The 26,115-nt window shown below is 35.5% G+C and overlaps 1 protein-coding gene across 1 annotated transcript; it reads left to right on the top strand.

The window, feature by feature from the left end:
• The first annotated feature begins 1,646 nt into the window (after positions 1–1,646).
• Positions 1,647–25,549, top strand: LOC146924743 (protein CHROMATIN REMODELING 5-like). Its single transcript, XM_085709698.1, has 31 exons — positions 1,647–2,020; positions 2,831–3,668; positions 3,818–3,876; positions 4,068–4,505; positions 7,772–7,996; positions 8,194–8,277; positions 8,835–8,894; positions 8,978–9,081; positions 9,302–9,353; positions 10,603–10,666; positions 12,289–12,382; positions 12,453–12,540; positions 12,625–12,759; positions 14,130–14,321; positions 14,417–14,484; positions 15,368–15,461; positions 16,500–16,624; positions 16,709–16,772; positions 18,218–18,430; positions 19,405–19,647; positions 19,727–19,837; positions 20,019–20,108; positions 20,313–20,495; positions 20,600–20,680; positions 20,829–21,065; positions 21,515–21,670; positions 21,947–22,124; positions 22,213–22,394; positions 23,775–24,122; positions 24,203–24,296; positions 24,549–25,549. Exons 2-31 carry the CDS (start codon positions 2,957–2,959, stop codon positions 24,992–24,994), a joined length of 5,220 nt encoding a protein of 1,739 aa, XP_085565824.1. The 5' UTR covers positions 1,647–2,020; positions 2,831–2,956; the 3' UTR covers positions 24,995–25,549.
• Positions 25,550–26,115: the final 566 nt, after the last annotated feature.

Genomic DNA, 26,115 nt, shown 5'->3' with positions numbered 1-26,115 from the left:
GTAAATGGTTCAAATTTAAAGGTCTAATTTTAATAACACATGTTTCCAAGCACACTTAATTTAATTTCATTAGCCCTTAACCGTTCTCGTCTTCTCAAAGATTTGAAAACTAATCACATTCATGGATCCCTCTATTATTGGCTCTTCCGTCGTCATCATCGGTGTCAGAATCTCCAGTCAGTTCCACCATCGGGAACAGTGTAGAGGACATAATGATCGTCAGATGTCAAGGCATCATAGGATAGAGATGTGAGTGGAACTTGGTGTCGGATGGATCGCCGACGTTGGTGTCAGTTGGATCGAAGGAAAGAGAAGAAAAACACGACTATAAAGAAGGAGAAACCAACCACACATATGACAACCATAGACGTTGAACATAGTCTCCAATCATGTTCAGAGAGATTGAAAAATACTTGTTGATTATATTAGAAATACTGCTGATTTAGAGAGATTGGGCTCCAATAGTAAAGATTTCAATTATCATTGATAAACTCTATTGAATATGGTGGATGGAAGAAGATGAGAAGGTGGATTATGATTTGATTGAGGGTGAAAAGGAACACGTGTTATTAAAATTAGGTCTTTTAATCTGACTAGTTTATTTTAGTCTAATGATTGATAAATATTCCCTTCATTCTTACAAAAGATACCTATATAATATTATCAACTTTTCATTTCTATGAAAATCAAACTTTTCAAAAAGGGCAAACAATGCCTAATACAATTGTTATGTTGGCATAACAAAATTTGATAATAATTTTGATGGTTAATTTAGTTCAAATGCATGATTAATTATAGGGTCATGCTAACTTGTGTCCTTATAACACATGTTAAGAAGCTAAAAAGGGAATTAAAATATACAATTTCCTCAAGGGCACAAGTTAATATTTCCTTTAATTACATTGTATGATGTCGTGACTCATCATCCATGTGTAAAATCAAACCAATAACAATTTTGAATGTTGTTTATATGAATCCAGTTTAATTGGCAGGTATACTGTATAATATATGTAAGGATTGAAACGTTATTAGTAATGATTTTAAAATGTGTATTTTTTTTGGTCTTAGATGAAGTGGTAATCCACTGAAAATAAACTCACACACAACTAGGATTGAAACGTTATTAGTAATGATTTTAAAATGTGTATTTTATTTTTGGTCTTAGATGAAGTGGTAATCCACTGAAAATAAACTCACACACAACTGTGAGGTCCCGGGTTCGAACCCAAGTCACGACGTCTGACCTTGCAATTTCGGCATTTGCCGGTTGAGCTAGAATTTCTAGACTTTTTTAAAGAATTTTAAGATGTACTCCCTCCGGTCTCAAATGTAAGAAAATTTTTACTTTTTAGATTCATTCAATAAATGATGTATGTGGTCTATAATAAAGACTACATACATCATTTATTGAATGAACCAAAAAAGTGAAAATTTTCTTACATTTGAGACCGGAGGGAGTATATATTAACAAAATAAATTTAAGATTGGAGAATATGGTGTCCTTAAAGCCGGTACCCTATCATTTACTATTTGCCCAAGTGTTCTTAGACATTTTTTGCCCAAGAAAAATAGGTATAAACGAAAAAAACAAACAAAATATTCCTCTCATTATTAATACAATATTATTATTTTCCCGTGCTCTCGTTAAAGACTTTCATTTCTCTCTCTTACCCTTTCATCTAAACACCGTCGTCGGTTAATCCAAAACACCGCGTCGTTTTTCACTTTCCCAATCAAACCACCGCCGCCGCAACCGGCGAATCCCTCCACCTCCGCCGACGCCGCTTCATCATTTCCAATCTCGTTTTCCACTTCACCTTCACCACCACCACAACCAAACAGCAGCCGATTTTTGTTTCCTATTTATATCCTTCGCCGGCGATTCAGTTTCCGACGATTCCTCATCGGACGACGCTGTGCGCACGATTATTTTATTAACCTGTGCACCGTCGTTCGTCGTTTTTGTTCAATTCGAATCAAAATTAACGGAACTTCGTTCTGCTTTGTCTAGTTTGTGAAGGTGAGCGCCGATTTTTCAATTTTTTCAATCATCGCCGCATGGATTCGATTTTTGTGCAGTGATTTCGTTTCTGAGTTGTGTTTCCGATTTCAGATTTAGGTTAGCTTCTAGTTTTGGTTTTAAGCGTTTTCCAAGGGGTTTTAGTGACGAGCTTTGTTGAGGTTGCTAATTGATCCGTTCCGATTCAATTTTGCCTGAAATTTTCGGAAATCAACGTGTTTTGATTAGATTTTTCTGGTTTTGTGCATTTCTCGGTGTTGCAGTACGAATTTGGCATAAAATTGGTTTTAATTCAATTCAATTTTGACCGTTAAACCAGAACACTCTTTTGAACCAGTTTCTACAATTCTTCATCAATGTAGCTGGTTCTTTAACTTGGTTTGATGCAGATAGAACCGTATTTAACCTATAATTTCAAAGTTAAAATGGAACTCACCTAATTAGGTCCACGTTCTACTTGGTTTATAGTGGAATTTCAACTTAATGTTGTCACTGATTGTTGAAACCAGTTAATTTTGTGTAAATTGTAAGTTAGTTCACCTGATTTTCTTCTATGTCCTTTTTAACTTATGGGATTGTAACTATGAAGCACTAGCACAGACACGAGTCAACACCAGTAAAAGATTTGAGAAATTAATTGATTTAATCACATGTATCTGTGTCGCACACCGGACACGCCTTTGATCAGAGGTGTCAGTGTGACATAGGTTTGTAGTGTCAGCTTTTCATTTTGTTATTTTTAACTTGCATCGTGCAATATTGAGCATAGTTTTGAATCATGCTGATCATTTATCACTCTTTGCTGTTCAGGTTTTTGCTGAGACTGTAGATAACATAAGCAGCACCAGATTGATGTCACTTTCTTGTTATTATTAATCACTCTTGTAGAGAGGTGATTGAAGTAAGTATAGTTGTAATTTAGTCGTATGTCAAAAGATGGCTTTCTTTAGGAACTTTGTAAATGATACAGTCTCACATGGTGCCATGGAAGATAAAGGCCTAGGGCAGGATGCTAATAATATTCATAGATCAGTAGGTAATGAATGTACTGATGCAACTTCTAGCGAGAAAGAATTCGACATGAACTTGGAGGCACAATATGAGAGTGATGGTGGGCCAGATGGTGCATGCAGACTGCAAAATGAGGGAGCAGCTGACGATGGAGATGGTTTGAGAGAATCCAACTTACAGGCTTCTGGTAGTAAAGCATCTACAGTTGGAAGGTGGGGTTCGACATTTTGGAAGGACTGCCAACCATCATGTCCTCAAAATGGTTTTGAATCCGGGAAGGAATCCAAAAGTGGATCAGACTATAGAAATGCAGGGGGATCTGAAGATAATTCTGTGGATGGAGAAACAGGTAGGCTAGACTCGGAAGATGATGATGGACAAAAGGAGGCAGGTAAAGGCCGAAGAAGCCACTCTGATGTTCCTGCAGAAGAGATGTTGTCTGATGAATATTATGAGCAGGATGGGGAGGATCAAAGTGACTCATTGCATTATAATGGGATTCAGAAGTCCACTGGACGGAATTCATGGCCTCAACAGAAGTCTACTTCTGTGAAAAAACCTGTGCGTAGGAAATCTAGGATTTCAGATGATGATGGTGATGGTGATGTTGATTATGAAGAGGAGGATGAAGTAGACGGTATGTTAAGCATTGAATTTGCATAAAGATCGTTTCTCATGCATGGAGTACTACTTTTAAAGTTAGCTGATAATGTCTAGGCCTTTGATACCTAGTACACTAATTATTGATGAATTCCCATGATGCATCTTTTTGCCTATACCTTGCAGAAGATGATCCTGATGATGCAGATTTTGAGCCTGTCGAGAGTAGCCATACCTTAAAAAAGGTTGTTCATTTGTTGTGGTTATTGTTGTTATCAAGTTCTGTATCATTTGTAATAATGGTCCTTTATCTATTAAGAGGTTGTATATTTTTGTTTGAGGTCAAATGTTGCTTCATTGTTAGTTTCAGAGTTAAATAGGCATTTTGTATTTAGTGGATGTTTTTGAGTATCAGATGGTTTGATTGTTGTTCCAGGATAAAGATTGGGAAGGTGAAGGATCGGATGAAAATGATGACAGTGATGAAAGCCTAGATGTTTCTGATGATGACGAATCTTTCTATACTAAAAAAGCCAAGGGAAGGCAACGAGGTAAGGTTGGAAAAAGTATAAAATCTACCAGAGATCGCAAAGCATGTGTTGCATCTAGCAGACAAAGAAGATTAAAATCATCTTTTGAAGACAATGAGTCTACAACAGACGATTCTGACAGTGTTAGTGATGACGATTTTAAAAGCACAAGAAAGAGAAGTTTCAATGTTCGGAAGAATAACAGCCGCTTTTCTGTAAACACAAGTTTTTCTGCGCACAACAGTGACGTTCGCACTTCTAGTAGGGCTGTTAGGAAGATATCGTATGTTGAAAGTGATGGAAGTGAAGAAGCTGATGATGGGAAGAAGAAAAAGTCTCAAAAGGTAAATCCTTCATCATGCATGTTTGAAACATAGTTTATACTTTGTCTTTTTGGGTGTGGGTTTATTTGTCTACTAAAACCCATTACATTTTATTTATTTCAATTCTCACACATATAAGGCTCAAATCATCATGTCACCATCTGATAATATGGTACCCAAAGGCTGTTTTTTAGATTTCATATTAAATGACTACTGCGTGGGCATTTTGTTTTTTTGGGCAAAAGTTATGGTAGTATGTTATATTAGGAGGTTATGGGTTTATTTGAAAAGGATATGTACATTTGTTATTCGGTGGAAAAAAAAAAGTTTTACTTGAAAGAACAGAGGGAAGGGGCACCTACATTGAAGCAATCATTAGTAGATCTAATCGAGGGGCTAACAACTCTATCCTATGGGAGAGATAGAGAGATATCCCTATAATTCAAAGTGTTTGAGTCCAATCAAATGAACAAACGGGTAGCATATGCTGTTCCAAATTAGGAGGACACCAAGGACTAACAAATCAGTTGTCCCAATTTTTTTTGCAACTAGTATCTTCTTACAACCCCTTGTTAGTTGGCCGTCCTAAGACGTCTTGACTCTTCTTTTTGTGGTGGGTGCATGAGGAATTGCAGGTTCAGGTTAATGTATTTTTAGGTATTGGAAAGTCTGATTGAGTGCACCTGAAATCTTAAAACGTGTATTTTGTATTCAATTGTTTTGATTTCAATATGCTTGGACATTTTTGAAATTGGAACCAGTGCTATTATTCCCGGTTAGTGGATTGACTGACCCCAAGGTGCTATGACCGAATGGTAGATAGTGGGATGACTGCTATTCTGAATTTTTTATACAGTTAATGTAATGCACATTTACATATAAATTCTCAAAAACAATAAAAATACTAAAATTCATAATTAACAATAAAAAGGTCTTAAACAGGACTGAAACTGACCACTGAAGAGGGACAAAAGAATGATGGAGGAAGCAGATTGTGATCGGGAATCTCGAGAGATGTAGTGGGAGACAAAATCTAAAATATCTAGAAATTCAAAGAAATAATCGCCAGACATGTAAAGTGGGGCAGAGAGGATTGTGAGATCTCGAGATAGACAGAGGAAAACACGAGAGATGCAAAGAAGCTAGCTCTATATTCTTCAGAGATGTTATGGTATTTGATTTGAAGGCCGAAATCCCTTTACCACCCCATAAAAAAGGCCAATTAAAGGATTAAACTTCTGAGAGATTTTTTTCGACATTTCAGTAGGCTCTTTTGAAGGCAGTGTGATAACACCTCTATTCTTGATTCTCCAATGCAAAACTTGCCACATTGCGAGCTGCTCCACTGATATAACACTGCTATTTTACGCAATTGTTAACACCGAGTGGAACTAAATTGTGATAAACTAATGATTATTCAGTTACCTACCATTTTGATATTTCTTTTTGTTTTCACTCTTGTTGAAGTTAGATAGGGAAGTAAGGAAGAAAAAGAATGAAGACTTTGAATTGTGATTATGATTTGGATGCAAAAGTCCAAAAACTAACCCTTGTTTATACCAATACCCGGCATCTAACCCTAAATAAACAGGGAAATTATTCATGATAATTCACCCTCACCCTCATCTTCCTTTTCCATCCCCACTCGGTATTGCACTCTAAATCCTAATTAAATATGGCAACAAATCATGAGATATAGAAACCAATCCTAAGCTATAATGTACTGTATTCTGATTTCTAATTACTCTAAAATACAACCCAAATATTATGAGATATTTTTATGTAGAACACCCCTCAAGCGAAACCTTACTAAGATATATGCTTGTTACAAATTAAACTTTGAAAAGAATATTACACGGGCTATACAAAACATGGTCAGAGAGGCAACTTAGGCACGACTCATCAATGGTACAGGAGAAATTGCCATTGGTATTGTTCGTGATTGGAGTCTAGTATGAAGCACAACTAATTCTTTGCTAATCTGGAATAGTCGGGGCCAAACTGCATTTGGGGTTGCCTGGGTTAGATGTTTTTAGGGATAGTCGGGTCAAGCATCGTCTGCAATGACGAGGCCTAACTTCATTTGGGTACCTGAGGCCAAACTACATTTGGGATAGCTGGTGTCAACTTTATATAATAACGGCGGAGGTTTTCGAAGGAAATGATGCTGGGACAAACTGACCTAAGGCATTTGAGATAAATTGCAGAAGTGGCAAACAGAAAATCCACCGAGAGAACTTGAGATAGAAATGGTGGCCGAAGTTTGAGCACTGGCTAGGAGGAGATAATCAGAGACTGAGATTTTACTAGATTTATAGACTTTAGGAAACTTGGTAGTGTAATAGAGATGAGACAGGTCAAGGTGGATGAGACTGCCGTGTTACCATGTTGAAGTTATAGGGTTTTAGAAAAAGGAGGGAAGAGAAAGAATAGACTTTGAATTGTGATTATGGTTTTTCGTTATGCAAAAGACTAAGCAGTAGCCACAACCCTTATTTATACTAATATACAAGACTTCTAACCAGAGTTAATTAAGGAAACTAATCATGGTTATTACTAGACTTAATCCTATTTAGATTAGAGAAAATTCATGAAATATAAAGAAATATGTAAACTGATCCCAATTGATAGTCTAAGGTATATTTTAAATTTATCTAAGATACAACCAAAACATAATGAGATATTTTTTAGTCTTGCTAGAGAATGTGCGTATTTTAGCATGAAAATATTGCTTAAATATAAATCAGTATATTTATATACCGATTAATCTAATAAGGTGCATTGAAAGCTATGTGTATTGCCTTTCATCAGAGAATGAATACTATATTGAAGAAAGGCTTATTAATTTAAATGTTGTATCTTATGAGTAGTCTAGTATATTGCAACTGGCTTGGTGAAAGACCGTGATCGTTTGTTTGTTATCAGTTAAAGTTTTTTAATTATTTTTTGGTAGTGTTGGTATGATTTCAGTCATGAAATTTGTCGATTTCTTGACGGGCCTTATGCTAAAGAGGGAAATTTCAATAGCATTATAGAACTGTTTGTGTAAAGGGTGAATATATGCCATCATTTTAGGTGCCTTCTTTAATTCTAGTGTTTTATATTGTTGTGTGGGGTAAGATGTCTTGGTTTCCGTCCCGAGCTAAATTATTATATTATTTGTTTATATGGGAATGACTTGGTAGTGGGAATGCAGAATTTTACTTAAATGGCTTTGATACCACCTTTTACTTAATTTACGCTTAAAATTTATATCTAATTATTTGATTCTTTTAAATGTTCTCCAGGAAGAAATTGAAGAGGATGATGGCGACTCTATTGAAAAGGTGCTTTGGCATCAGCTGAAGGGCACAGCTGAAGACGCTCAAAGTAATAATAGATCAACAGAGCCTGTTTTAATGAGTCACTTGTTTGATTCTGAATTTGATTGGAATGAGATTGAATTTTTGATAAAATGGAAGGGGCAATCTCATTTGCACTGTCAATGGAAGACTTTCGCAGAGCTACAAAATGTATGATATATTCTTACTGTTTATTAAGCATTCATTAATCAATGTTACATTGTTTCTATTATCTGTTTCCTTCTCTTCTTTTATCATAATAACCCTTTCTTATTATTTTGGTTATTTTAGTTGTCCTTGTTTTTTGGAGGTTTTCTTCATTTCTTTCTGGATGAAATGTAACACTTCTTGATTATATGAAATTGCAGCTCAGTGGCTTTAAGAAGGTTTTAAATTATACAAAGAAAATAATGGAGGACATCAGGTACCGGAGAGCAATCTCAAGAGAGGAGGTAAATATTTGTGTTCAGCTGGTAGAAGATTTAGTTTTAGATGCTCTAGTTCATTTTTATAGATCTTGATATTATATTAAATACCACAGAAGACCACCTTGAATTTTTTTGGAGGATATTGTTTACCAGTTCACTTGTTATTGGAAGTTTTCATACAGAAGTTCATTTGCATGCTACTTGTTTTAGTGCAATCAACTTTGGATAAAGGTCTATCTAATTGGGCCATACATTGTGTAGGATGACCCTTTGGCATGTCACCCTCACTTTCTGATGCATTTTCTACCTCTTATTCTTCTTACTTTGTTTTCTTACTTTATTTTCTTTAACCTATTGCTCAATCTATAGCTGCATCATGAAATAAAATGTATATTGATGTGTCCTGCTTGGTTTAACATATACATACTCTTTCTTGCTTGTAAGTTTTCCATACATTTCAACCTTATAATGTTATATATCACTCTTCTACCATGACATTATCAGTTAAATAAATGACCACTTGTACATGATATCTTAGAGTTTGTGTTTAGTTTTTAAACATTATTTATTCTTGTATGCAGATTGAGGTCTATGATGTGAGCAAGGAGATGGATTTAGAAATTATCAGGCAGAACAGTCAGGTTCCCTTCCTGCTTTGCATAATTAAATACTGTCTTTGCCTTTTCTTGAAATCTTTGATAAATTTGGATATTTGCATATTCAGGTGGAAAGAATAATTGCAGATAGGATAAGTAAAGATAATTCTGGCAATGTTGTCCCAGAATACCTGGTCAAGTGGCAAGGACTATCTTATGCTGAAGTGACTTGGTACATTACATTAATTTTGTACATTTATTATTGTACATTTCTGTGCATCCGTTGTCTTCATATTAAGGAGGATGGGTAGAACATCTATGCACTGTATTTACACTGTAGTTTAGAGTTTTAAGTCCTTATTTAGCAGGCACTTGTGCAGTGATTAGATGTTTATTATGTATTAATATTATCGTGTGGCTCTCACATTTTGTTTGTTTATTTATTGTATCAGGGAAAAGGACATTGATATCGCTTTTGCCCAACATTCGATCGATGAGTATAAGGTAGTTCTCTATTTCATTTTATTTATTTATTTGTTTATTCTCATTATACTGCTGTTTTTGCGAAGTTTATTCATTATTTGACTGGATTTAATACCGTAGTTATTATCAGACTATTTGGCATGTATTGAGCATGTAGAAATTAAGAAGGCTTGGCTACAATGAGGTAGAAATTTGTAGTGAACTTAGGAAGCAGAAATACGAGTCCGAGTATAACGGGTAATTGGGTATGAAACAATACGGATATGAAGACATGATGATTTTGAAAATTTTAAGATATTATTCCCTCCATCCCAAAATAACTGAGCCATTTGCAAAAAAAAAAAATGTCCCAAAATAATTGACCCATTTCACTTTTCAATGCAATATTAATTACTTTTTTTCCAATTATAACTCTAATTAATACTACTTCCGTCCCTAATTATAAGACCCTTTTGAGAAATTTTTTTGTCCCTTTTTATAAGACCCCTTTGGTATTTCCAAGTACATTAATTACTTCTTTACCAACATACCCTTATTTATTTTGCATCTCTTTCTTCAATCAACAATAAATATTATGTTGAAAACATAAATTAACTCTCTCTCTTAAGGATAAAATTGTAAAAACAATAGTAATTATATACAAATTTAATACTACAACCAACTTTCTTAATCTCCGTAATTTTTGCAAAAGGCTCCTATATTTAGGGACGGAGGTAGTACTACTTTCATCACTCCCAATTCAATATATTCTACTTTGCATTTATGATAATGGGGAATGCACCAATACTTGACAAGGCACTCAACAATTTTTCTCTCTTTCACTTATACACTTTTTCTTAATATGTGTGAAATGAACAAAAGACTCGGTTATTATGGGACGGAGGGAGTATATCATATATTAGGGATACTATATCAAATGCTCTTGGAGTAATCTTCTCCCAATAAAGAAGTTTGAATTTCTGATAGTTTTTCTCAACTTGGATTTCGTATTTGACTGTTTGCGTTTTTGTTCTTCTGTAATAAGATATCTTCGTACATTTAGCTGTGTTCCACTGTATCTTAGCTCAGTGTTAAGCATGTTTGGTTGAAATTAGTGAATGGTGACCTGGTGGTAGTCTCGAGGTTTCTCATCTATGTCCATCAGCAATAGGGCTTTGAGGTGGTTGTTGTATTAATGTTTTTCTATGGTGTGTAATGGATGCATAAGGAAGATTCATATATGATAGTTGGGATAATATTTCATAGTTTTTATTCTTCTGTATTTGAACAGGCTCGAGAGGCTGCAATGTCAGTTCAAGGAAAGGTGGTAGATTCCCAGCGCAAGAAGAGCAAAGGTACATATTTTTCGATTTTATTAGGTTTGTGTGGGGTAATATGCATAGTTAGGATGTTTATTGTCGACGGATGTTAGTCCACTTGGTAAGGATGTGACTCATATCCCACAAGGGCGTGAATTCAAATCCTGCTACCGATGTGAGGATCTTGCTGGTTGGCAATCGTAAGTACCCTTGTAAGGGTTTTGAAGCTTACCCTGACCCTGATGCTGAGACCCAACTAACTTAACTTTCTATTCTAAAAAAGATCAGGATTTGTACTTCATTGTAATTGCCATATGGGTAATGTTAACCGGTGCCCCCGGGGCACTGGTTAAGGAAACAAATATAGTAACATCACATTGGAACTTGTGCAGTCAACTCATTAAAAATCTAAAAAGTATTTCTTTTAATTTAAAACTTTCTTTATTTGGTTTCCTTAACCAGTTCCCCGGGGGCACCGGTTAACATAACCCTTACCATATTTAGGGGCAGATTGTATACTACTATACTTTTTTATTTGAATTTTATTTTCTTGTAACTTGTTAATTTGGATAGATTTATTATAGCTTATAAAAAGTGTATCTACTCTGTAATTTTTCAATCAAGTGGAATACAATTCGCTGTTTACTCTTCTATCAAGCTAGTATTAGAGCTTTGAATCAGGGAGAGTCTTCTGCCTTTATTGCAGAGAAAACTTGTCTTTCCTTCATTGTGGAACCGTTAATACACTCACTGCCTTTGTTACATTGCAGTTCTCATTGCCTTAAGAGTAACCTTAACAGTACAGATCGTCGTGTGTCGCTGCTTTTGCCGCTACCTTAGAGACCCCACCAAAGAAAGCACCTTTGAGACCACTCAACTTCTAAAGACCTAGCCCGATCAGAGCTAGAGCTCTCAAAATGAAGTGTGGCCTCTGAACCAACCTGGCTCACCAGTGGGTTGGATTCCAAAAAAAGAAAAGAGTAGGATTCACCTTAACCTGTTATTTGGACCCATGCCACCAATTGTTATAAAATAGCAGCCGTGGAAGATTGCAGTGGCGGTTTTTTAACAATCGCCATGGCCAATTTGTGAAGGATAGTGGAGCCATGCCTTTTATGGTGGAATTGGCGGATTTTTGGCCGTCTGCCATTCACAATCGATAATACTGATCCCACCCAACCACAACCTGTGAGATGAGCCGGGTTTGAGCCGGGTTGGAATGGAATTAGCACAGAACAAGTCTTTTTATCTATTCTATCATTTTAATATCCAAACATTGATAGAGTAACCATTACAGTTCAGTTCACTCCATAAGGCATCCTAACACTTCCTTTTTATAATATACTTTCTTTTTCTATTTTTGGGCAAAATTGACATGTCTTACTTTTTTAACAATTTATTTGATACATCCATTCTAAAATTGTGATAATTTTGCTCACAATGAAGTAGTTCAACGATTTTTTTCCTTTTCCTCCTGGGGGCGCGGTTCATTTTCTTATAGTTCCCTTTCATATCCCTTTGTCTTCTGAAGCCTATTTCCTTTTATTTGGTTTTTAGTACAGTATGGACAATAATCTATTTTCTTCGGTTCATATATTAAATATTATATAACCTTATCTATTTAAATTCCGATCTTAATCCGTGGCTGTGATGTTTAGCAAGTTTGCGGAAGCTTGAGGAACAGCCTGAATGGTTGAAGGGTGGAAAGCTCCGTGATTATCAACTTGAGGGTTTGAATTTTCTTGTTAACAGGTATGCACGTATGTTTGTATTGAATTTTTTATTTTTTGGTCTTCTAAAACCATGTCTATTGCATTTGAAGCTGGAGAAATGATACAAATGTCATTTTAGCTGATGAAATGGGTCTTGGGAAAACTGTTCAATCAGTATCGATGCTTGGTTTTCTACAGGTATAGTATCAATTATCTGATTGGTTACAAATTCCCTTGCAATATAATAAACACATGTATTTACTATTTATGTTCCTTATACAGAATGCCCAGCAAATCCATGGCCCTTTTCTTGTAGTTGTGCCGTTGTCTACTTTATCAAACTGGGCCAAAGAATTCAGGAAGTGGCTTCCTGATATGAATATTATTGTATATGTTGGCACTCGAGCAAGTCGAGAGGTGAGACATCTCTTTATGAGTTTTCAGTTCATATGCAAATGAAACTAGAAAGTCTATCAGATCAGATATGTAATACTCCCTCCGTTTCAAAATGAGTGTCACTTTAGCCAAAAAAATTTGTTTCAAAATGAATGTCACTTTACATTTCCAATACAACTTTAATTTTTTTTCTTCCAACTTTACCCTCAATAAATACTCCAACTTTTCTCTCTCACAATTTTCAATGCAACTTTAAGTTTGTCTTGTTCTTATAAAGTAAGGGCAGTTTAGTAAAAGTGTTATGTCTAATGATTATTTCATTAAATTCCTTAATCTGTGTGCAATTGCCTAAAGCGACACTCATTTTGAAACGGAGGGAGTATATTTCAGCAACTTTTATTAGACTGCAGAGATGCATGCTGAATGAGATAACCTCAAAAGGGTGCACTGTTAGGATTAAGTAAATCGCTCATGAATCTCTTGGAATCTTATCTGTATTCAATTGATTGTGTAATGATTACAATTGATAGTCAACTATATATAGGCCCTAGCACTAGACCTGCTACAGCAGGTTGCTAGTCAAAGTTGCCTGACGCTTGTCAGTCAGTTTGTTACAACTGTTCTATCTGCTTTGAAAGTTAGTCACAAGGGTTTGCTAGAGTAAGGGAAGGCCTATATCAAGCTCTCACAAGCTTGCACTAGGTTTAGTTATACTATTTCTTCAATATGCATAATGCTGTCCCTTAACAACTAAATTTCTGAAGTAATAACTCAGCTCCTATGTCCAACATATCTAGTCTTTATGTGCTAGTGGAAGCACCCTTCAATATGGTTTAAGAACGTGTACAACATTAAATGTTTGTTCTTTGTCAGACAGTATGCATCCTGTCTTCTAGGAACGTTTTCGAGTCCCAAGTTAATTCATTGTATTCTGGTTTAGCTTTGGAGGAGAAGATGTAGCTTTAGATATGAATTTCGTCGAGTGCTATTTTTTTTCCATCATGTGTTTAATCACACTGATGCTACATTGCCATAGGTGTTGAATTTATCATACTTCGTTATTTTTTGCTACAAGGAAAGAAATTCAAAGTTTTAAAATCTGACAGACCACCAAATGAGGTGATCTCGAGTTAGTTTGTCTTTGGAGAAGATAAATTGGCTATTTTCGTATTTTTCTTAGCTCAGTAAGTAGTTGTAGTTCTGATACACACCTCTTTCAATTGAAATGATCTGTTTTGTTCCACTTTTTAATAGCCGAAAGCTTATAAACATACTCATACTGTTGTTTATAGTGATCTACATGCAAATGGGGTAATCTTTAATCACAGCTAGTAATTGCTAGTCTTTTTGTCTCAAATTTATTTATTTTTGCATTTGAATCTTTATGACAGGTTTGTCAACAGTATGAGTTTTATAATGACAAAAAGCCTGGTAAACCAATAAAATTCAATGCACTGTTGACTACATATGAAGTAATTTTGAAAGATAAGGCTGTTCTCTCCAAGATCAAATGGAATTATCTGATGGTAGATGAGGCTCATAGACTAAAAAATAGCGAGGCACAGTTGTATACATCACTTTTAGTATGTAACTTTCCTTAATTTAATGTTGAGTTATTGTTTATGCTGTTGAGGTAAACCTTTTTTAATGTTATTTTTTTTTTTGTGATGCTTGTTAGGAATTTAGCACCAAGAATAAGTTGCTCATCACCGGTACTCCTTTACAAAACAGTGTTGAAGAGCTATGGTAATAGTAATATTTTCCTTTTATAGAAGACATGTTAAAAGTAAACTTAGATCTTCCGTGGATTTGTTAGATTTCTTAATATTTTTTGTATGGATAAATAAATGTTGAGCACCTTCCACCCACATGATTCTCTTTCTCTATTAGTAGCAGCTGAACATGCATATAATTACCTACTTGATGCTTGACTGAGTAACTAACGAGTTATTTGTACATCCTAATCCTTTATATTAATCCATTTAATCTAGCTTACATGGTTAACTGATCTGCATACAATATTGAAAGAGTTAACATTGACATTCCTCAAGGGTGCTATTGCATGCTTGTTCATATCCACGTGTTCATTGCTGTGTATATTATGCTGCATCTTTGTGCATGCTCACTTTGAGTTTGTTTACCGAAGAGAAACAGAGAAATAGAAAGAATGTTTGCAAGGGAAGATAAGACTTAAGAGAGATAGCTTCAACTGAAACTTCAACAATATTCTTGATGTGTGAATTCCTTAGAGTGAATGTATGTGGTTATTCTCAACTGATCCTAACTAACAATTCGCAGACTGACCATTGTTAGTTCATAAAACTAAAGGAACTCATGCTCAACTTAGAGCTTTAGTATAAAACAAGTTAGCTTACTCTAACATTTACCCTTATGACTTAGGGTAGGTGAATGAGGAGAAAAACTAAAATTCAGAGTTGTCTTATACGTTCATACACACAGATATGGAATTGTCTTTATTTTTTTTGGAGACTGCTTTGATTTGCGGTTCATGATTATATGTGCACTGTATTGATTTCCGAATAGGTTTTATTGTTGCTACCTGATATTTTATTTTCTCTGTTTCTTCATTTTTTTATAACATTCTCCCCCCACTCTTCCTGTTTTACAGGGCTTTGCTCCACTTCCTTGATCCTACCAAATTCAAGAGCAAGGATGAGTTTGTTCAAAACTATAAGAATCTGAGTTCTTTCCATGAGAATGAGGTATAAAATAAAATATCGTAATCGTAATTAGTATTTATTTCTTCTTTCCATTATCATATATGATAGACCTTCATAGATAGCGTAGACTGTTTGATTTGATCCCAAAATTCAGGGATCTTGACACTTTCTCTTGTGTGCGTGCTTATAATATATATTTGCACAATTCTTTGTAAACAATACAAGAAATATCCAGATTCAAATCAAGGGCCCTTTACCAAGGCTGTGAAATTTGGGAGTCTACGTAGACACGTCGAGGGTATGTAGACTCGACTCATAAGAGTCTATGAAATATTATATATATTTGGGCCACCTACCTATCCACACACCTAACCCATTAGTGTTGGGCGTGAGGGGGTTTATTTGGAAAAGTAAGAGTTTAAAACGTGTGGAGGCACTCCTCATCGTAAAAGCCGGTTTTATAAGGATGAGTTAGACCCCAAATTTCAACAATTTAAAGAGCCTAAATAAAATTAGCATGTCAAAATTATTCGTAGTTTTTTTTTTTTTGGTGAAAAAAATTATATATTATGTTTGTTTTTTTTAATTAAAATACGAAGATGCTAACAAGAAGGTGGAATACATTCTACAAATGCCTAATTAACTACTTTTAATATTAAAAATATGAAAAAGGGACATGATGGGTTCTCTCACGGGTGCCAATTAATGTCCCCTCAGTCTAACTTCATTTACACTCCCCATAACAATCAAATAAAAAAAGGGAAGTGCTTTCAGCATATTAGCTATTGTCATTGGCAATTTCAATTTCACTAGGATTCATTCCAATACACTAGAATGGCACGATATATTGAAAATGGGTGCTTACAAAGATTAAACAAAGGACATTCTTCTCTGCGTACAGAAACGGTTATATACACACGTTAACTCTTTTCCCTACTGAGAAACGTAAACAACTTGCCCTTGTTTACAAGTCAACTCACGAGTTTTGATAACCTTATCGTTTACTTTTCTGCTTCTAGATTTTCCTCAGTCTTAATTTTTCTTTTCATTGTTAATGATGTGCATATTATTATATGCTAGCTTGCAAATCTTCATATGGAATTGAGACCACACATACTTCGAAGAGTTATCAAAGATGTAGAGAAATCTTTACCCCCTAAAATTGAGCGCATCCTTAGGGTTGAAATGTCTCCTCTTCAGAAACAGTAAGTGATTTTCCTTTTTAGATAAAAAAAGCTACTCCTGTTGGTCCACAGTCTATATAATAGCTGCTGATTTCTTTCATGTAGGTATTATAAGTGGATTTTGGAACGTAACTTCCAAAATTTAAACAAAGGAGTTCGTGGGAATCAGGTTACATCTCTATCTTGTGTTACTAGCGATTATCTGTACTAGGATACTCTCTGCTTTCTTCACTATGATGGTTAAGGAACAGTAAATGCCATTACTGGTCCTATACTGCTGAATTTCTATCATTATATAATATATACACTCCTTATAAACATTTTATTTTTTTCTCAAATGCCAATACTCTGGCTTATGCCGACCCCACTTAATGGGATAAGGCTTGGTTGTTGTTGTTGTTGCCAATACTCTGGCTTATGCTTGGTTTCTTTTTACTATGTAATTGTGAACATTGCTTCTCAATAGAAAGATGCTGGAGTTGGCGTGGTTTATTATTTTTGTTGAAAATTTACATATTTTCATTATTTGAAAAGGAAAAAAAGTTGGATCTACACGCAAGAAGCTATTTATGCTTATTCAACTTTTTACTATTTTTATTGGGAAAAACTCAAGTCGCACATTGAAAAAAGATAAGGCCTGAAACGAGTTTATAAAGAGCATCAACCCTCACCTTACAAGCCAATCTTATAAAGATGAGTTAGACTCAACATAAAAACCTAATATGGTATTAGAGCCTATTCCATTTGGGTCACCCGCCAAATTATCCACGCACTAACCCCAATAGTGCTAGACGGGAGGGGGGTGTATTGGAAAAATCCCAATTCCCACATTGCAAATAGACAAGGCCTGAAAAGACTTTATAGTGGCACCCCTAACACAGTAGTGCTGGATGGGTAGGGGTGTATTGGGAAAAACCCAAGTCCCACATTGAAAATAGACAAGGACTGAGAATACTTTATAGTGGCACCCCCGACCTTACAAGCCCATCCTTACAAAACCGGCTTGTAAGGTGAGGAGTACCTATCTAACCAATGTGGAACTTGCGTTTTTCCCAATACACCCCCTCACACCAGCATTGTTGGGCTTGGTGCGCGTATAAATGGTGGATGGCCCAAACCGATAGGCTCTGATACCATGTTGAAATTTGGGCCTAACTCATCCTTAAAAAAACCTTCTTGTATGGTGAGGAGTGCCTCTTTTTATAAATTCTTATCGGGTCTTGCTAACAAGTGCCCTAAGGACACTCTTTAAGGATTCCCAATTAAGGAACTCTTCATTGAAAATGTCTAATACTTCAATTTCCGATGCATTGAATGCACAAGTTTCCATAAAAACTTACTATATATAAAGTCCTTAAAGAATGCCCTTAGGGCAGTCGTTAGCATTTCCTATTCTTGTCAAGGGTCCAATCTATCCAATGCGGGACTTGGATTTTTGCCAACAGGCCTAACATAAAAACCTAATAATTTTAAATTGTTAATTTATGCAACTAGAGGAACAAGTTGACTGAAAATGATGCACCTGTATGTTATCAGTTGGATTGACAAAACTTTGATAAATTTGATTTCATATAATTATGTATATTACTAAATCCTTTCCTCCTAAAAAATCAGGTTTCTCTTCTAAATATTGTGGTGGAATTGAAAAAGTGTTGCAACCATCCCTTCCTATTTGAAAGTGCTGACCATGGCTATGGTGGGGACTCTGGAGGTAATGACAACAGTAAACTCGAGAGAATTGTCTTTAGCAGTGGGAAGCTTGTGATACTTGATAAGCTTCTTGTTAGATTGCACGAAACCAAGCATCGCGTTCTGATTTTCTCTCAGGTTTGTTATTGGAAGTTCAAACTGATGTACTAGATGGTCTTTTAGTTGCTTTGGAGACAATCAATTGTTTCTTGTTTACTCATGCAATTTTTGTTTAGCAAATGCTAACAAATGCCCCAAAGGCACTTCTTAAGAAAATAAATTTGGAAATGGTGTATTCAATTCTTAATAGTTCAAAATTTGATTTTTTTCAATGTAAAATCTCTACTTTTTGATTCCTCAAGATGTGTACTTAGGTTACATGTTAGCAAGAACCTTTTTATTTTCATTATATTTTGGTGGTTTTGGCTCTCTAGAGTGTCATTAATTAATTCATTTACATTTAAGAGTATTTGATGAATTTGGATATTTCTTGCTGTGTTATATGCTTGTCTGTTAAAATTATCATCAACTTTATCTGGGGTTTAAAAAGATAAGTTGTTCTCAGCCAATTAATTGACCGGGTAAATTTTGTGATGTAAATTAAAATATTCCAGATTGTCAACTATTACTACCATCCCGTTTTTATATTTGCTAAGGTAGTCCATTCCTCAACATATCATGCAGTACAGGTGATGTAGTGAATCAACTTTGGCGTTTAAGGTCATTTAGCACGAGATAGGGCCCCCTATGAATCTCTTGAATAGAACCCCTCAAAGAATTTATTAACTCAAACCACAAATATCAGGAAATATCAGAAAAAATTGCAAAGGATTCCCTGGTTGAAAGTGGTGCACATTACCTGCTTTCTATTATCCCCCACCTGAAGAGGTACACGACCAAAAATAACATAAGTGAGTAGTAAAAACCTAGCGGTGATAAAAATGCTGATGTTATGATTTCATTACTGTGCAAGGTTCATGGAGAGGTGGCTGTTAAGAGCATATGCCATCTGACTTTTGATGATGCTCTTCTATGAACTCTAGTCTGCTTTAATGTAATATGCTTTAAGCATTAATTTATGATAATGCTAAGTTATAAGATATGTATTGCAGATGGTTAGGATGTTGGATATATTGGCACAATACTTGTCACTTCGAGGGTTTCAATTTCAAAGGCTTGATGGGAGCACAAAATCTGAGCTGCGACAGCAGGCAATGGAGCATTTCAATGCACCTGGTAGTGATGATTTTTGCTTCCTTCTTTCAACACGGGCAGGAGGTCTAGGTATCAACCTTGCCACGGCAGACACTGTCATTATATTTGATTCAGACTGGAATCCTCAAAATGACCTGCAGGTGTATTTCAGTTGATTTGATCTCACTATTAACCATCTAACTGCCTAGGTACTTACCATCATTTCTATGTTCCTTTTAGGCAATGAGTAGAGCTCATAGAATAGGGCAACAAGATGTTGTCAACATATATAGATTTGTGACAAGCAAAAGTGTTGAAGAAGATATTCTGGAGCGTGCTAAGAAGAAGATGGTACGTTCAGAATCATTGAATATCCGATGGCTGTTTTGGTTTTACTCTTTTGTCTAACTTTGGTATTATCTTTTTTGGTATGTTTGGTATTAATATTTTCGTACAAGATAGATTCAGTTGCTTGTGGACATGCCTTGAGGTCAACAATTTACATAATTTTTCACGCAAATGTGTTCTACAGGTTCTGGACCACTTGGTGATTCAAAAACTGAATGCAGAAGGTAGACTGGAGAAGAAAGAAGTCAAAAAAGGAGGAAGTTACTTTGATAAAGTAAGAATATTTGTGAAATTGTATAGTTAGCCTGCGTGCATCATACTATATGTGTCTTTAGATAACAAAACCCAAACTACTAAGGTGGCATCATCTTCTATTTGTATTGTATAGATTGCATTGAATCATTTCATTCGAAGTCTTGGTGTTTTCCTTTTTAATTTTTTCATAATTAGTGTCGATCCTTTTCTTCATAAATGACAGAACGAGCTGTCTGCAATCTTACGATTTGGAGCGGAAGAGCTTTTTAAGGAAGAAAGAAATGATGAAGAAAGCAAGAAACGACTCTTAGGTATGAATATAGATGAGATTCTTGAAAGAGCTGAGAAGGTTGAAGAGAAGACAGATGAAGACGAACAAGGGAATGAGTTATTAAGTGCATTTAAGGTAAGATATGGGTTTCTTTTTTGCAATGACTTTTATTTCCAGGCTGGAGAAGGATTTCGACAGGATGTGGAATTAGCAAGTTGGTTTTCCTTCTTTATGTGCAGGTTGCTAATTTTTGCAATGATGAAGATGATGCAAGTTTCTGGAGTCGTTGGATAAAGCCCGATGCTGCATTCCAAGCAGAGGTTTGATCTTGTTCTTCTTATTGATATAATATTACAAAAAGTCTGTAACGATGTAGAGTTTTTAAGGTTTATGTTTATGTAATGTTTGTTTGAGTTGATGCTTAGCATGTTATTCTTATACTTACCTTATGTTTTATGTTTCTTTCAGGAAGCTCTTGCTCCGCGTTCTGCAAGAAATATTAAAAGCTATGCCGAGGCTGATCCATCTGAAAGGAGTAATAAAAGGAAAAAGAAGGAACCTGAGCCACCTGAACGAGTTCAGAAACGCCGCAAAGCAGAACATTCGGCTCCTGCAGTACCAATGGTTGATGGAGCCTCTGTCCAAGTTAGAAGTTGGTCATATGGGAATTTATCAAAAAGAGATGCACTCCGATTTTCTCGTGCCGTAAGATTCTATTTCTATAAAAAACTTTATTGCTTTTGGCAAGACCGAATCTTTGAGATCTAAGCATTTCCTTGATAAATTGTTGGGAATCTTCATCCTAACTTGCACTTTTTTTTTTATTTTTTATTTTTATATATATTGTAGTAGTGTGTGTTCTAAATCTTGTCAGCATCTAAGCTGTCTCCCCAATGGTGTCTCCTTGCTCCATTTATTTTTAGATAAAAGTTCATTGTTGTTCCTCCCTGTGGGTCAGTCATTGGTTGGCTGATGTTGCATTTACATCTTTTTTGAGTTAATGATACCCCCGTCTTTTTCTTCAACCACTTGGCTCTTTCATAATGATATTTTGGCTTACCAGCATGTGTTTGCTGTTTGTGTATGTGTCATAAACATGCTTCATTTTTGTTATTATCCATGACAATATTTTTTTTTTTACTGCTGATGGCCAGGTTATGAAATACGGGAATGAGAACCAAATCGACTTAATTGCTGCTGACGTTGGTGGGGCAGTTGCCGCAGCTTCACCTGAAGCACAGATTGAACTTTTCAATGCTCTAATTGATGGTTGTTCAGAAGCTGTGGAAATTGGAAATCTGGATATAAAGGTTTGTACAACATTAAACTCTCTTAAATTTGGTGTGTAAATGGTTATTTGACGTGAACTGATGTACTTGAGATCAACCCTCTGCCTTGTTTATTTATAACAGTAGGATTACAATCTAGACCCCTTAATTACAGGGATAAGAATGATTGCCTATATCTAATTAATTACAAAAAGAAATATATGCAGAAGATAAAGGAAAGTAAATCAGAGAAATATTTCAACAATATGTATTCTTATTACTTCCTAAGATGATGTTAACATGTAATACTGCATCCAGGGGCCTGTTCTAGATTTTTTTGGTGTCCCTGTGAAAGCAAATGATCTTGTTACCCGTGTCCAAGAGCTTCAACTCCTAGCAAAGCGCATTAGCCGGTATGAAGATCCCCTTGCACAGTTCCGTGTTTTATCGTATCTCAAGCCTTCAAACTGGTCGAAAGGTTGTGGGTGGAATCAAAGTAAGTGCACCTTCCAAGTAGTTTGTGTTCTGCATTACTTCAAGTGACTTCATTGTTTCTTTTGCAATTAATGTTTTATTTTTTACAGTTGATGATGCAAGATTGCTTCTTGGAGTACATTACCATGGATTTGGTAATTGGGAAATGATTAGATTAGATGAAAGGCTTGGCCTCATGAAAAAAATAGCACCTGTAGAACTCCAAAACCATGAAACTTTCTTGCCACGAGCTCCAAATTTGAGAGACCGTGCCAATGCCCTTCTGGAACAAGTATGCCTATTACATGAATTCTAATTTAAGCAGTCTTCTTGTTTTGTTTGTATTTATGATTTACGAATTTGCTAATTTATTCCTTTTAATTTCTGTATTTCTAACTGCCTTTACAAGCTTCCCATTCTTCTGCTAGACCTGATAGCTACTTTTGAGACATTGTTTCTTACATGATAATTCACATGGCTTAGAACTCAATTTACTATAGTATATACTAGTAATAAGAAGCCACTGGAGCAACAGAATAGAGCTAGGAGATCATGATATGAACTGAGAGTAATATAAACATTATCAGTTTATGGAAGATTATAGTATGGTTGAGTGATACAATTGCATTGATATTTCTAGAATCTTCTGTAATTTCATTGTTAGAAGTTATATCAAACAGAGATTTTGATCTGTACCAGGTCAGCAGTCTGAAACAAAACACCCTCTTTACTACAGTACTTCAAATGTAGATTTGGCAAAATTAGAATGTAAATTTGGCAAAACGTAGTGGAAGAGAAGGGAATTTGGTCGATCAGATTGAGTGAGGACTTGGATGGAACTTTCATTGTCTTGGCTATCTTTATAATTTCCTTTCCCTGCTTTTATCCTTCTTTAGTGTGATCTCTCTTACATGATTGGTAATATTGTACTAATTTTTCTAATCCAAGGCAATAGATTTCTGGTTCAATTTTCAATTGTGTCTACATGAATATATGCATGCTTGTCTTTTTTTTGTTTCAAGGTCAAGTATTTTTATACTTCAAATTTTAGACATGCATTCATACAACATCCATTTTCTGCAACATGTCTTCATATGACATGCAAATTATATATATTTACCAAGCGAATTAAGTTTTTTCCCCAAAATGTTGGTTATTTAGCCTACCAAAGAAAATGTGAAGGTTTTTTGTTATTATAAACACTTTTTTTGTGTATCCCAGTGATCAAAGATAGTACGTATGGGTAAATCTGGATTATGATTTGAATTGAACCAACCCTAGTCCTCGTTTACTAATTCACGATCTGCTTCCTACTAAGCATTATGGTTCTTTCAGTTAGAAACAATGAATTGATGCTACATGGTTCAAGGGATTATCTCTCAGCATTTTGTATTTGGAATGATGAAACTGTACAAAGAGGAGCCCTTGATTATAGGGATTAAATCTGTCCTGTATCAATCTAATTACAGATATGTACATTGAAAAAATAATATTTACCGAGGGAAATAAGGCAGAGAATATCTCGATCAATATTCTACCTTTTATTCTACTAATTGACATATCTCAACACTTTCTTTGCTCTTTCATGTATAGGTTGATACTATGTTATTTGCTGAATCAATCTCTATTGCTTGTCACTTGCCATAATTGCGTCATTTTTCTTATGGTCTAGGAACTTGTTGTTCTTGGGGTAAAAAATGCAAATAGCAGAGTTGCACGGAAGCCTTCCAAGAAAGAGAAAGAACATATGATGAATATCTCATTGTTGCGTGGACAGGAGAAGAAGAAAAAATCGGGTTCTGTTAATGTCCAAATGAGAAAGGATAGGTTTCAGAAACCCCGAAAGGTTGAGCCTATTGTAAAAGAGGAAGGTGAAATGTCCGACAATGAGGAAGTATATGAGCAGTTTAAGGAGGTAAAATGGATGGAATGGTGTCAAGATGTGATGGTTGAAGAAATGAAAACTTTGAAGCGTCTTCACAGATTGCAGACAACTAGTGCTAATCTTCCAAAGGAAAAGGTACCCCTGTAAGCTTCTTTCCTTTTATTGTGTCTGTTTAAAACATGTTTACCTTATTTACTTCCCCATGTTCACTTTAGGTTCTTTCAAAAATACGCAACTATTTACAACTTCTTGGACGAAGAATTGATCAAATTGTGTTGGAAAATGAAGTGGAACCCTATAAGCAAGATAGTAAGTGCTCTCTCCATTATCAGAATGACTGTACGTATTTTTGCTTTATTGATAATAAGGGCCCTCTGAGGGATTCAAAAATACATTATTGATTTATAGAAGGTTTCTGCTTTGTTTGTGTGTCGGGAGTACTTTATCTTTATTCTTGGTCTCTTATATCCCTATTCCCTCAGAGGATAGGAGTTGGCCTGTGTTTTTTGGGTTCTCCAGTGTCTACTACATTATTGATTTTTTTGCCTTGTTTATTTACAGGAATGACTGTACGACTGTGGAAATATGTATCCACCTTTTCCCATCTTTCAGGGGAGAGGCTCCATCAAATATATTCCAAACTTAAACAGGAACAAGAAGATGATGGTGGGGTTGGTCCCTCTGCTTCATTTAGCAGAAATGGAAACCCATTCCATCGCCACATGGAGAGGCAAAGAGGATTTAAAAATGCGGCTAACTACCAAATGTCAGAACCTGATAATAATACAGGAAAATCTGAGGCATGGAAACGAAGAAGAAGAGCTGAAAGTGAGGATCATTTCCAGTGTCAGCCCCCACCTCAAAGAACCTCTAGTAATGGAATCCGGATTACTGATCCTAATTCACTTGGGATCCTTGGTGCTGGACCATCTGACAAACGGTTGGTCAGCGAGAAACCTTTTAGGACACAACCTGGTGGGTTTCCTTCAAGTCAAGGTTTTTCCTAAGGAGAATAAAGTAATCAGTTGTGGGATCTCAGCGGCAGATTACTAGAGTGTTGGTGGCTTTCACTCTGCATTTACTCAGCTGCAGCTACTGTACATTCTCTGGAATTCTTTTTCCATCCACGGGAATAAGATCTGCAGGTCCCTTTTTGGTAATGTCCTGAACTGGATCTGAGAAATATCTCAACTATGGGATTTACGTCCTTGAACAAGGTGGCCGAAGCAAATGACGATTTGCTGCAAGATGAAACTGAATCTTGCCAATTGTTTCTTTTTGTCCTTTTGGTTTCTCTATCCTTGAATATGAGCCTAGCAAAATGTTTACATACGAAAAATCTTAAAAAGAAAGGTTTCCCACTTGCTATAGACATACTTAGGAAAGTATACATTGTCAGTTCTGCAATTTTATTGGACTGAACTGCTCAATCCATAAAGTATGTTAGTTGATGCAGCCAGAATTGTATCTGATTTTGTGATATTTATAGCTATAATGTGCAAGATTACACAACTCTTTTAAGTGGGTTCATTAGTGGATAGTAAAAGAAAAATAATTTCTCAGATTCTTGCCTGATATTTTTCCTCTTTCCAGTATTTTTCAGGATTATATGCACATGCATAACACAAATTATGAGTAATTAGCATATCGACTATTAGTGTTAAAAAAAGCATATCGACCATTAATTTACTTATTTCACTAACTACACACTTTAGAGGGAGCTAAATCCTTCATAGAATGCTTGTGCCCAAGCGGGTAGTGACTCTTTGAAACTGTTTTGGCATCTGTAGATTATCCGTTTTAGTTTTTTTATATCAATTATTTTCTTTCAAATAGTATTGTTTCTTTGTCCTTTGGAGATAGCTCGGATGGTTGGTTACGAATTAAGATACATCAAAGGAGTTCAAAAAAATATAGTCCCAGAATTTATTTTAGTTGTCATCCTTTTGGCACAACAAGCTGTCTTTGAGTGCAATTTCCTACCAAAATAAAAATGAGAAAGTCATCCTCCAAACTTTAAACGTTACGTGACAGGCTAGCATAGGAAGCACATGATTATTGTGAGTATGCTTTTGGGATACGGCGCTGTCAGCATTAAAATATGCATGTATATCGTAAAATTTGACTC

This window comes from Medicago sativa, chromosome 5 (genome assembly GCF_051527215.1).
Source record: "Medicago sativa cultivar Bolivia chromosome 5, Bolivia_mono, whole genome shotgun sequence".
NCBI classification, from domain to species: Eukaryota; Viridiplantae; Streptophyta; class Magnoliopsida; order Fabales; family Fabaceae; genus Medicago; species Medicago sativa.
The sequence above is the reverse complement of the archived record's forward strand: the minus strand, read 5'-3'. Positions and strand labels throughout refer to the sequence as shown.